This window comes from Podarcis melisellensis (assembly GCF_964234715.1).
Source record: "Podarcis melisellensis genome assembly, chromosome: 6".
In the NCBI taxonomy this organism is placed as follows: domain Eukaryota; kingdom Metazoa; phylum Chordata; class Lepidosauria; order Squamata; family Lacertidae; genus Podarcis; species Podarcis melisellensis.
In genome coordinates, this window is record NC_138538.1 from 70,117,490 (window position 1) to 70,129,913 (window position 12,424).

General features: G+C 44.7%; 1 protein-coding gene across 4 annotated transcripts in view; it reads right to left on the minus strand.

Moving 5' to 3' along the window:
• LOC309371530 (uncharacterized protein) overlaps nt 1-12,424 on the minus strand; it is a 265,758-nt gene that overhangs the window by 224,146 nt on the left and 29,188 nt on the right. For all 4 annotated transcript variants that reach the window (XR_014169127.1, XM_081914335.1, XM_081914336.1 and 1 more), the window contains exon 2: nt 7,990-8,111. Coding sequence is in view for 3 of the 4 variants with exons in the window: in XM_081914335.1 (XP_081770461.1) it covers nt 7,990-8,111 (122 nt within the window). In the remaining variant the exon portion in view is untranslated. The remainder of the gene's footprint in view (nt 1-7,989; nt 8,112-12,424) is intronic.

Sequence of the window (12,424 nt, forward strand, 5' to 3'; positions counted from 1 at the left end):
CACAGTGACCACCTACATTTCAAGGAAATAAAAGGCCAGCTGCCTGAGAAGAAGCAGGAGAACTTTCTGCCTTCCTGTGTGGCTGCAATTAAACTGCAAAACTGGGCACAATTCAAAATTGGGGGTTCCTTCATGCTCCTCAGTGCTACAGGCAGGTGCAGGTGGCACTGTGGCCTAAACCACTGGGCCTCTTGGGCTTGCTGATCAGAAGGCCGTCGGTTCAAACTCCCACAATGGGGTGAGCTCCCTTTGCTCTGTCCCAGCTCCTGCCAACCTAGCAGTTCGAAACCATGCCAGTACATGTAGATAAATAGGTACCACTGTGGTGGGAAGATAAAGGGTGTTTCGATGTGCTCTGGTTTCTGTCATGGTGTTCCACTGTGCCAGAAGTGGTTTAGTCATTCTGGTCACATGACCCGGAAAGCTCTCTGTGGACAAACACCAGCTCCCTCGGTTTGAAAGCTAGATGAGTGCCACAACCCCATAGTCACCTTCAACTGGACTTAAACGTTCAGGGGTCCTTTACCTTTTACCTTTAGTGCTATACAAGCTGTACACCAGTACTGTTGAGTCAATGACCAAGCAGACAGCTCCTAAAAGCATGATGAACGAAGGGCTACAGCTCGATGGCAGAGCCTCTGTTTTGCACGCAGAAGGTCCCACATTCAAATCTGGCCATCTCCAGGTAGGACTGTGAGAGATCACTGCCTGACATCCTTGGACTTAAAGTGGTCCCCCACTCTTGATATATGGTTTGTGCAGATGCAGTTGTCCACAGTATTACATCATTGTTCCAAACCATGTCAATTTCAATACAGTGGTACCTCAGGTTACATACGCTTCAGGTTACATACGCTTCAGGTTACAGACTCCGCTAACCCAGAAATAGTGCTTCAAGTTAAGAACTTTGCTTCAGGATGAGAACAGAAATTGTGCTCCAGCGGCGTGGCAGCAGCAGGAGGCCCCATTAGCTAAAGTGGTGCTTCAGGTTAAGAACAGTTTCAGGTTAAGTATGGACCTCCAGAACGAATTAAGTACTTAACCCGAAGTACCACTGTATAAGCATTTACTGTAGTTAAGACTAACCAGGATTTCCCAATTAACCAGGATTTGAAAACACGGCTGCTTTTAACACAGTTCACATACCTAGGGAGTGCAATGCTTCCCTACAGCGTAACCCATTGGGAGCATTATAATCATATCAGAAGTAAAAATACAGTGGTACGTCAGAAGTCGAAAGGAATCCGTTCTGGAAGTCCGTTCGACTTCCAAAACGTTTGGAAACCAAGGCACAGCTTCTGATTGGTTGCAGAAAGTTCCTGCAGCCAATCAGAAGCCACGGAAGTCATGTCGGACGTTCGGGTTCCAAAGAACGTTCACAAACAGTCACTTCTGGGTTTGCGGCATTCAGGAGCCAAAACGTTTGACTCGCAAGGCGTTTGGAATCCAAGGTATGACTGTATGTGATAGTCTTGTGTAAACCAGGAGCTGAAAGAAGACGATTGGATTTTAGGAAAACAGCTTTATAAATCTCCAGCAGCCCTTTCCAAGGCACACAACATATTGGTTTACATTTTTTAAACTACCATTTCAATTTGGGAGGGAGGGCTGAAAGACACTTCTCTGTGTGCTTCTCACACTTCTCACACAGAAACATACATTTCATTTTACCGTTAAGCTAATCTCCAAAACATAAAACAAAACAAAACAGCTCCTCACAGCTAAAGTTTGGCCAAAAATGGGTGGGGGAGAGGAATAAAAAGAAACCACCAACGATTTGCACAAAGGAATGCATACTCCTCTGTGAGTTTTTGGTCTGCTGCCATTTTTCCCTTTTGGCAACCATTGCAATGTTGTGGGCATCGTACAAATGCATTTGCGGCAGCCCGAGGGTTAAGTCAGACATTTCTTATCTTTGACAGATGGTTAATTTACAGTCATTATTACTAAATTCAATTGCTTAATAAGTTAGATATGACAATCACGTGTGTAGAAATCTTTGCCAAGACACCCTTCTCGGAATCTGAGGATGAAGCAAGCCCTGAAACACTTTCCCCATACATCCTCATGCTGAGGGTGACAGACTGAAGCACATTTTTAATTTTCCTATGGATTTTTCTTTTTAACTCTTTAAGATCATATGCTGTCTTACTAGAGTATATTTCCAAGTCACGCAATCCAGGAACTGGGTTAGGCAGAACTCTCAATTAACCAAACTGGTAGTATGGTTCTAGTCTTATGCACCTGTTACAGGCTTCTGAATCTTAGCATGTGAACGTCTCTTTCAGGGGTAGCCAACGTGGTTGTTGTTGTGGACTACAACTCCCATTACCTCCAACCATCAGCCATGCTGGCTGGGGCTGATGGGAGTTGTAGTCCTCAATATCCAGAGGCCGCCATGTTGGCTACTCCTGAATTCTATCCCCCAAGATGCACATGGAATGTCCATACTGCACACTCAAAAGGTCACTGTGAGGGAGCCAGTCCTGAATACACAACAGCCCCAGGCTGGTCCAAGACATTTTGACTCCCGAGGTGAACCATAAAATGGTGCCAACCCAACAACCAGGGAAGAAGGGGTAAGTGAAGATCTGCATCAGGAACAAGGCGGGTGGAGGAGATCAGCAGCACCTCCATTTCTCCAAGAGGCGATATGCGAGGGGCTGCTAAGGACACTGCGGATCCACCATCCAAGGAACATGCTGCAGCCATTGTTTCTGCTACAGCAGCAGCAACAACACTGGGCAATGCATTTCTTGGAGGCCAAATCTACCGCCCCTGGGGATCCTGCTGCCCGAGGCAGTCGCCTCACCTTGCCTTCTGGGTGGGCCGGCCCTGGTCCCAGGTTTGTATTCACTTGCTTCAAAGTTATGAGGACAGCAATTAGTTATGCCCCTAGAGAAGCAAATGTGGAAGTCGGCGGTGAAATCTTCCCTGCCCCTTTGGTGATCATCACGTTGGCAAGGGGAAATTTCTCCATAGGTATCTGAGGGTCTGTCGCTACATTTCTTCCAGTCCAGTTCTTGCACAAGCCCCACTCTTTTCTGTGGTGCCAAGGTCATGGTGGGCAGTAGGTAGCTGCTCATCCCTGCAATGACCCGATGACCTGATTCACAAACACAGAACCTGTTTGGTAAAACGTAGTAGAAATCCCCCCAAGCCTCCTGTGGAAATAAATGAGAAGAAATCTAAATGCTCAGAAGCTATTTGTACATAAACCATATCAGGTAGGAAGATGCATTAAGATTTGCATCAGCATTTCAGTGCACTAAACAATTTCAGCTCATAAATAAAGGCGGATCCCAAACTAAACCGATACCGTTATAAACCTATGTAAAATGTAGAGCATTAATAAAGAGTCTGCTTACCTTTGCTCATCTGTCAAGCTAAGCCCATCCACATAACCCCCCAAATGGTCAATATTTCTTCAGAGGGAGAGAGAAGAGGAAAGCACTGGCGTAACTTAGCTGGATACATCTCCACTACAAGCTAAGGAACACATAGGGTTAACTAAAGCTCAACAAGTCAAAAGCTCAAAAACATTTGTGTCTAGATTTTCACTTTTTGAAATTTGGCAACCCTAACATAGGATTGTGTCCAACATAGCACTAAGGTTAAGATTCTGTCAGTGCAAGGATTTCCTCTTTCTTTCCCCCCACATTTGCTTGAACCCTGAATCTGTTCTGGAGTTTACTCCAACTCACTGGAGCATATTTGGGGAGAGCAGGAACATGCGCTGGGAGGAGAAGAAGGAGAGTCTTGTTCCACTAGCAGTTAGCCTTGCACACATGCTACAATTTCCTTGAACACTGGCGCTACTTTCCAATGCATCTCCATGACCAAAAATGTTTTGGTTTTTTCCCCATTAGTCGCTAAATTTAATAAATCCTCAACTCAGTCTTCTTCACAGGGAGGTTTAGACTTTCTACAGTTTTTCAGAAATAGACATTTGGCCGAAAGACCACAACATACATGACAGTGCCATCATGCCCAGCACAAAACAGCAGCCATTGTGTTCCAGGAGTTCCTGGCTCAGTACGACATGTCATGAATTTCAAACCCGACAGACTCTCAATACTGAATTAGCTGTTTCAGTATAGATCGCATTCCTTCTGGAGGGAATCATAAACTTGGATCTTCAGGTCAGAGGCCTACTTGGAATTTGCTTAACGTAGAGCTCAGTTTGTCCCTTAGGCTTGTGGGTCTATTGTATCTTGAAATAGTACTATGTTTGGGGTCTCCAAGGCTGGCAAGGCATGAGGCAAGAATGCAGGAATGCAGTGGGCCTCTCTTATTCTTACTGCTATTTCAAGGGCTCTGTCCCTGCCAATCACAGACTTTCCTCTCATGCCCCGTTGTGTGAGAAGCTCATTTAGTTCAACTCTAGCCTGGGTCACCTGAGGATAATGACATTTGATAAGCTCAAAGCTGCAGGCCATAGGTCTGATGGTAGCAATCATCACTCATTGCCCATGGACGGAAAAATGTTTTTCTCCTTGTCTCATGATACTAGAACCCAGGGCCATCAGGTGAAGCAGAGTGGTGGGAGATTCAAGTGCAACAAAGAAGTAAATTAGGCACGTGGTTAAACTTTGGAACTCAACACCGCATGTAGTGAAGGGCACCGATTAGCATGGATCTGAGAAGAGAGTGGATGAATTCATGGAGGAGAAAGGATGCTAGAGGCAACCTACCACTGAGGAACAAGAGGAGAAGACAGCTATTGCTTTCATGTCCTGTTTGTGAGCTTCGTAGAGGCATCTGACTGCAGGAAAGAGGATGATGGAATGGAGAAGAATGTTGGTTGGACCCATATGACCGTCTGTTCATGTGGAGGTTCACAGAATAGTGTGTGTGTGTGTGTGTGTGGAAATGCCCAATTTCATCATTAAAGGGAGCTCCTCTGTTTCATCCTCACCTACAGTACCTCCCTCCCCATCAGCCAGACTCCATTACTGGAAGCGAGACAGGCTGAGAGATGAGTGCTGGGGGGTGACAGCCTGCAAGGAGTGCTCTTCTCCTTTCATCTCTGCACCCCTTTTGATGTTAAAATTAGACACTTTCCCCACTTTAGACATCAACTGTGCAGACACTTGAACAAACAAAAGTGGCTGTCACCATCACGTCGGGCTTGGCCCTGAGTCTATGATGTGGGATGGAAGAAGAAGACTGGGAGAATGCAGGAAATTGTGATGGATGGGTTATTTAATCTTGTCACTCTTGAAACAGGCCCTCCTGGGACCGGAATAGAGACTGGGGACTGCAGGACTGAAGGCTGCTCTCCTTTCCCCCCCAAAAAATGCCTGCGGAAAGGAAGAATAGTTTTAACCTTTTTCGCCTCAAATGCTAGCATTTCTCAGACAGGCCTGGCTTTCACCTCGGTATCCTAGTTTTCATTCTACAAGGATTTTGTTTTTGTTTTTGCACAGGGCAGCATTTGAACATGTGAATCCTCCCACCTACATTTGGAAGTGGTACATGCCGAAGGAGGCTCTACCATGTTCTTCCTTAAAATGCACAATATCTCTAAAGCACCAAAATGATGCTTCTGTGAGAGCCACATTTCCTTGTGGGCAGTGATGGGTGGGGCCACAGGCAAAACTGGATAGAACAACTCATGTCAAGGCTACCTTTGCACATACATACCTCTCCACCCTCCACCCAAGCAAGCAAGCAAACAAACAAACATACATTATCAGGGTTCAAAGGCACATTTCAGCCAGGCAAAAACACTCAAGAAAGGTGCAAAACCCACCTATCAAAATTCCCTGCATTCTCCTATCACTGCCTGTTTTTAGATGCCAGGCAAAAACATTCTTAATAACCCAGGCTTTTTAATTGGGAGGGTAGCTAGGTATGTCAGTGGCCTTTGTTGTGCCCATCCTTTAAGTGGGGTGGGTAGGACTTGTTCCTTTTAATATCTTTTATAGGTTTTTGTTCTTTCTCTTTTCATTGTTTCAGTCACTCTGGGACACCCGAGTGCAAAAACGCAACTAATAAATAAGAATGAGACTAGTAAAAATGAGAAACAAACAACTAATTCCAGAGGGCTGGAGCTGCAACACTAAAAGCTCAATTTCTAGGACATACGAAGCACACCTCTGGGGTGTGCGCAGTAGTCTAAGCAGTGCTCCATCTGAGTTAGGCAGTTGCCTAGCAGAGATGTATGGAGGCAAGGTCTTCCTTTCAGCAGCCTGGTGCTAAGTTGCTTAGGATATGACTTTTGCCAACTGAGTGCTGGGTTAGGCTCATCCTATCTATGTCAGGTGTCCCCAGAACTGTAGTAACTAAAGCTCCCGTGCACATTAACGTTGTGGATACTATTGTAAGTAAATTAAATAAATAAGTTTCCCCAGTCTTCTTGTGCCCCGTCTCACTATTCTGGTGTGTGCAGGGATTTCGTTCCTGTGCTCTGCTCCTGAGCTATGCCCCATTACAAAGCTCACCGAGAATGTAAGCAAGTTAGACACTTTTAAGCACATTTGACCAGAAGTTATTTCTTGATTTCATTTCGCTTACGAAACATGCTCAGAATCACAGCCCTCCGCCTGCTCCATTGCCGGCATCACACAAAATCGTAACAAATAACCGCGGTCAATTCTAACAAAAGATGGGGACTATCACGTTGCATTTAGCAATTTGACCACCAGACCGGCTTCCTGTTCTGGCACAAAAGGGAAACCACTCCAAATAATAGAGCCTAAATTATAACGTTAGGTTTGTGAACTCTTTGGGGAACTGGGGAAATCAATTCCATGAAAAAAAAGGAGAAGTCCTGGGTCTGTGAACATATTAAGTAGTGCTGATACTGAATATTTGCCACATGTGTTTCAAATTAGGGGAGGGAGTTCTAAAAACCTCTTCCAAGTCAACATCTCACTTATTTATAGCTTGATCTTGAGACTTTCCTAACAAAATATTGCATTTGCAGGGATACTAGTGCAGGGAGCTATGGGATGCTCATCCATTGTACCCAACAACCTCACATCCTGATGATACTCATTTTTGGCTAACTGCTAATGGAACCAATGATCACCAAGCACAACAAGAAAGAGTTGCCTTGTGATGTGGTGATGCGGCAAGTCCCCCCCCCCCCAATAGGAATGGTCTGGAACCTGAACGCCTGAAGGAGAATTTGCTGGGGTTTCTTATTGCAAAATTGTTTGGAGATGTTTCATAGGAAGCAATTCATAAATGTAAGCAAACAAACAAATAAGCTACACAACATTATATTTTCTTCTGTGTTTGAATACTTTGCATTTGGATGCTAGATAGCATCTGAATTCAGACTCCACATCAGGTAGCCATGCCTGTGATTAGGTGCTACATACATTTTCGTTCCTAATGACCAATGAAACTCAGCTCAGTGGAAACTCAACTGCTACACATCTAGGCTGTCTTCTTCTCCTTCTTCTCCTTTGGTGATCACTCGTAGCCGAGTAAGATTATCAGCACCCTGCTTTAACCAACTGTGTTATCCAGAAAATATCAACTTAAGTATAAGGCTAAGCACTTGTATTTACTTATTTTCTCCCATCATGGAACCCATGGTGGTAGCCTACACATGGTTCCACAGCAGTCATCCATCCAGACTGTGATCAGACCCACCTGGCTTCAGCAAGCCTCACAAACCTTCAGGCCATATCCTGGAACCAAGATTATAAACCCATGCTTGTGTGCTATAACTAGGGCTAGTTTAAAATATATATATCAAAATCACCTTATTCGGTGGGAAGGGTTATCGCTGAATATTCTCCAGCGGGGTGGTGGGGGTCCTCTCCAATGGTCCTCCCTAAAGGTATTTCTAGAATAATATATTCAGAGAACTTCTGAAAAATCGCAAGCAAGAGCCCTTTTGCAAATGAAGACAAGGAAGGCCAACCATAGTGTTATCCCCACACAGTAAGATGCTGACGTACACTGTCGCAGGAAGAGTGAGAGACCAAAGATGCTGAACTGGAAGGACATATTCTGCATCAGTTCCCTTACCTTTTGTATCCAAGTTAAAAGACATTTCTGGTGAGCAATCAAGTTTTTGCAGTCACAGAAGTGCAGCAGAGCGTCACGGCCCATCTCGTCTCCTTCCCGACAGATAAAACATTCTTTTGACTCTAATTAAAAAGATTAATAAAGTAAGAGAACACATCAGGTTTGCATCAATCAACTGCCCATGTGGTTCTTATTATTGTAATTAAAAGTTATCTCCTCAAAATTGTTGGATGAAAGTGCCACGATCTGCAATTGAAAACACATTGAAGGGAGTTTTCCCAACTTATTCTATTTTAAACAGTCAGATTGGAGCAACGCTCTGGAGATAATGTGTTCAAAAGGGTCCTTAGAGGCAAAATGTCAGCAACCATATATTTACGTCCTTTGAGAAGCCCTTATAAAAATGTGCATTGTGCATCTTTCTGATTTTGTTGGGTTTTTTTTAAAAAAAAACTGTAAAGGGGGGGTGGAGAGAGAGAGTGAAACACAGTATCAGCCAAACCCCCTTCAAGTGTACAACTACAAATGATAGTATTTGGCTTTTACTATCCATCCATTCATTAAATCACTCCATCCTAATGCATTTCTTTATTCCACTGGGAGTTTTCATCCGGGTTTGCATAAAGGACTTGGGAGCCCTCAGGCAGAAATTCCAAGCTCTTGCCCTGGATGCAATAGTTGTTGCCCTAAGGAAGAAAGGCATTGTGGGGGAATAGTATGTGCACCGGGCCCAGAACTTGGGCCCATCTGATTGACAGGCAGCAGCCCTCCAGGATTTCAAAGACCACATCAACATTATACATTTAAAACACTACGATACCACTTTAAACAATCCCTAGAGTGGGTCAACAGTCAATGGCTCTTCATGGGGAATTATAGCTCTGTGTGGTGAGTAGGGGCCTCTTAACAAACAACAGCTCACAGAATTCTCTGAGGGAAGCCATGAGTGTTTAAAGTGGTCTTTATACTGTTTTAAGTGCTTGGTGTGAAAATGGCCAAAGAGGAATTTTGCACATGTCTTAGATGGGCAGGGATTGAACCCTGGTGACTTCTGTGTGCATGCGGGTGATGCTGTGGTCTAAACCACTGAGCCTCTTGGGCTTGCTGATCGGAAGGTCTGTGGTTCGAATCCCCACGACGGAGTGAGCTCCCGTTGCTCTGTCCCAGCTTCTGCCAACCTAGCAGTTCAAAAGCAAGCAACCAAGTAGATAAATGGGTACCGCTGTGGCAGGAAGGTAAACGGTGTTTCTGTGTACTCTGGCCTCCGTCACAGTGTCCCATTGCACTTGAAGCAGTTTAGTGCTGCTGGCCACATGACCCAGAAAGCTGTCTATGGACAAACGCCTGCTCCCTTGGCCTGAAAGCGAGATGAGCACCACAGCCCCATAGTCACCTTTGACTGGACTTAACTGTACAGGGGTCCTTTACCTTTACCTTACAACTTGAATAAAATTTTGGGAGGGGGGAGGTAAGCCCTGCCTTGCATAATCAATCACATGCCACCGTACACATACACCATTTGAATGGCAATGCCCATTGACTTTGGGGGCCCCTCAAATATTTTATTGGGGGGCAAAGAGCCCTCAGCCCCTAGGAGATGGCTCCTATGGCATACACAGCATGTGGTTTACAGCTCTGGTGTGGGCTTGACCAAGATTTGGGGGTAAATCCATGCCCCCCTAATAATTATGTGATTTTACAAAAATAATAAACATGACGCAAACGATGATTTCAGCATTCAGTAATGTCTCTAACCTGCCTCACTCTGCTTCATCCCTTCTCGGCCTACAGCTAGGTGTGTGGGGAGAAATTTGGTTTGCATTTTAATACGGACCTACCTCATTTCCTGAAATAAAATGTGAGCTTGGAAGACAGCTAACACTTCCATATTTGCACTTCTCTGAATTCGGTGATACAACCCAAAATATATATACCAAAAAATATATATGCATGTATTAGGGGAGGGTGTGCCTTAAAAAGCCACTCTTGTTGGTCAAAATCAACCTACAAAAATACACTAAGATCAGGGAAAATGAGTGGAGAAGGATGGAAAGTTAAAAAGTGGGAGGCAGCCTCTCGGGCAACGGTGCAACCTTTGATAGCCCATATGGCATTTTCATATAAATCAAAATTCCATTTTAAGCTGTGAACAAACTGTTAATTCGCTGTCACTTACCGGTGCTTTCAGACCCTGAAGAGAGCTAGAGTGAAATCAAGCCTGATCCTCAAAATATCAATTAACCACGGCAAGTAATTGATTGATGCCTTTGGTCCAGTAACTAGGAAGAGTAACACAAGTCCAGTTCTGAAGGAATCCTGAATGTTTTGAATCTGTTTCTGGTGAAACAGAAGATAATCCTGCCTTGGGGCCAAAGTAGCTAGTGGTGGAGTAGGAGCTGAACAGGGAGTTCCCACCACTGCAAAATGGGTTGGGGGGGCAGAAGTGCCAACCCAAAGTGGGGACACACTGCCCTCAAACTGCCAGGAAAAAGCTCTCAGCCAGATACAAGCTCATAAGACAGCTGAGGCTGGAAGGGAATCTACCAGTAGTATCTGAGCCCAGCCTTCATGCTCTGACGGGGGTTACCAATGCAGATTGGAGGGCCAGGAGTAGGAAATTGGCTTCTGAGAATAATTGCCCTCCACCAGTACAATTCAGAGGGGTAGCAGCAAGAAATATGGAGGTGGGGTGGTAATGGGCCCAAGAGAAAATACATATCACGATCCTTTAACCTTCATGAAAGCTCCACATGGGAGCCAACTCCTAGGGCCAAGGTCCCTTCAGCACCCCCAATGAAACATTTGAGGGGGCTGGGCCCCCCAAAGTTCATGGCCATGGTCATTCAAATGGTGTGTGTGTGCCACAACTTATGACTGATTATATGGGGCGGGCCTTACCTTCCCCCTCAATATTTTGCATAACCTCCAATATTTCTCTGATGAAAATAGGGATGTCCCATTCCATAATAATAATTTTAGTATTTAAAGCCCAACCATCTGACATCCCTCTACAGAGCTGCCTGCAGATGTCTCTGGCGTCAGATAACTCCATACTCTCCAACATTTCTCCAATGAAAATAGGGACATCCTGCCACACCCTCCAACATTTCTCTGGTAAAAATAGGGACGTCCTAAGGAAAAGTGGGGCATTCCAGGAACAAATCAGACACCGGGACGGTGTCTGTAAATCTGGGACTGTTCCTGGAAAATAAGGACACTTGGAGGGTCTGTATTTTATTCAAGTTGGCACCCATGCTTGCCTAAACTCTCTAGAAGAGGAAACCAACCAAAGAGGACTCTGCAGTCAATCCAACAGATCTTTATCTTTGCAGGGGGTGGGGGGTTGCACAGATTTCCATTTCTATTAGCCCCAATAGTTTCATGGAAAGTCAAGACACAGATACCCCTGAATAGCAGGTGCTGGATCCAAACAACCAGAAGTGGCACATGCCCTTCTTGTGAACTTCCCAGAGGCATGTGGCTGACCACTGCTGGAAGCAGGATGGCAGGCCAGCTGGATTTGGGTCTGGTCTAGCATGTTGATGCTTATTGGAGGGGGGAGGGGAAGCACACAATATGGTGTTGATGCCATGACAGAAGACGAAGAAAGAACAAAACGGTTCCTGTATCTGCATCAAGAAAACAAGACGGCTGTGCACTGTGTTCACCACTTCACTTGCGAGCCTAATGCATTTTTTTTTTTTGTAGCACTGAATGCAGTGGAAATAAGAGTAATGACACCAGGTGTCTGATAGGGAAAGCTTGTTAGGGCCCACACTATGTATGACAAATTGTTCAGGAAATGTGACCCATCTATGGCTTCAATATCTCCACTACTTATGGTACTCTGCTGAGTAAGGGTTGGCTATGTAAATTAAAACTGCCTCGGGATACAGTAGTTTTCACCTGCGCTTAGAATCTGCTGGGTTCCCTAAAACACACACGCAACTTTTGAGAATTAAATATGTGACACACTTCCCCGTTCTTTCCTTTGTTCTGTCTCACTTCGAGCACATTTCCTTGGAAGTAAATCCTATTTTAAAATCTGTCTGGACTAGCTTCTGAGCAAAAATGGATAGGATTAGAACATTGGTGTCTTTAAAGTGTGACATTCCCACCATGGGTAGGAAGGAGAGATTGCTTACATGCCAACATTTATCCAATGAAAAGAGGGACTGCCCTGTTCCATAATAATAATTTTACTATTTATACTACACTCATCTTACTCTGGGCAGCTTCCAACATATATGAAAACATAATAAAACATTAAACATTGAAACAATTTCCTTATACAGGATTGCCATCAGACGGCTCGGGGGGGGGGTGTCAGAGAACTCCATACCGTCCAACATTTCTCCAATGAAAATAGGGACATCCTAAGGAAAAGTGGGACATTCCAGGATCAAATCAGAAACTGGGACGGCTTCTCTAAATC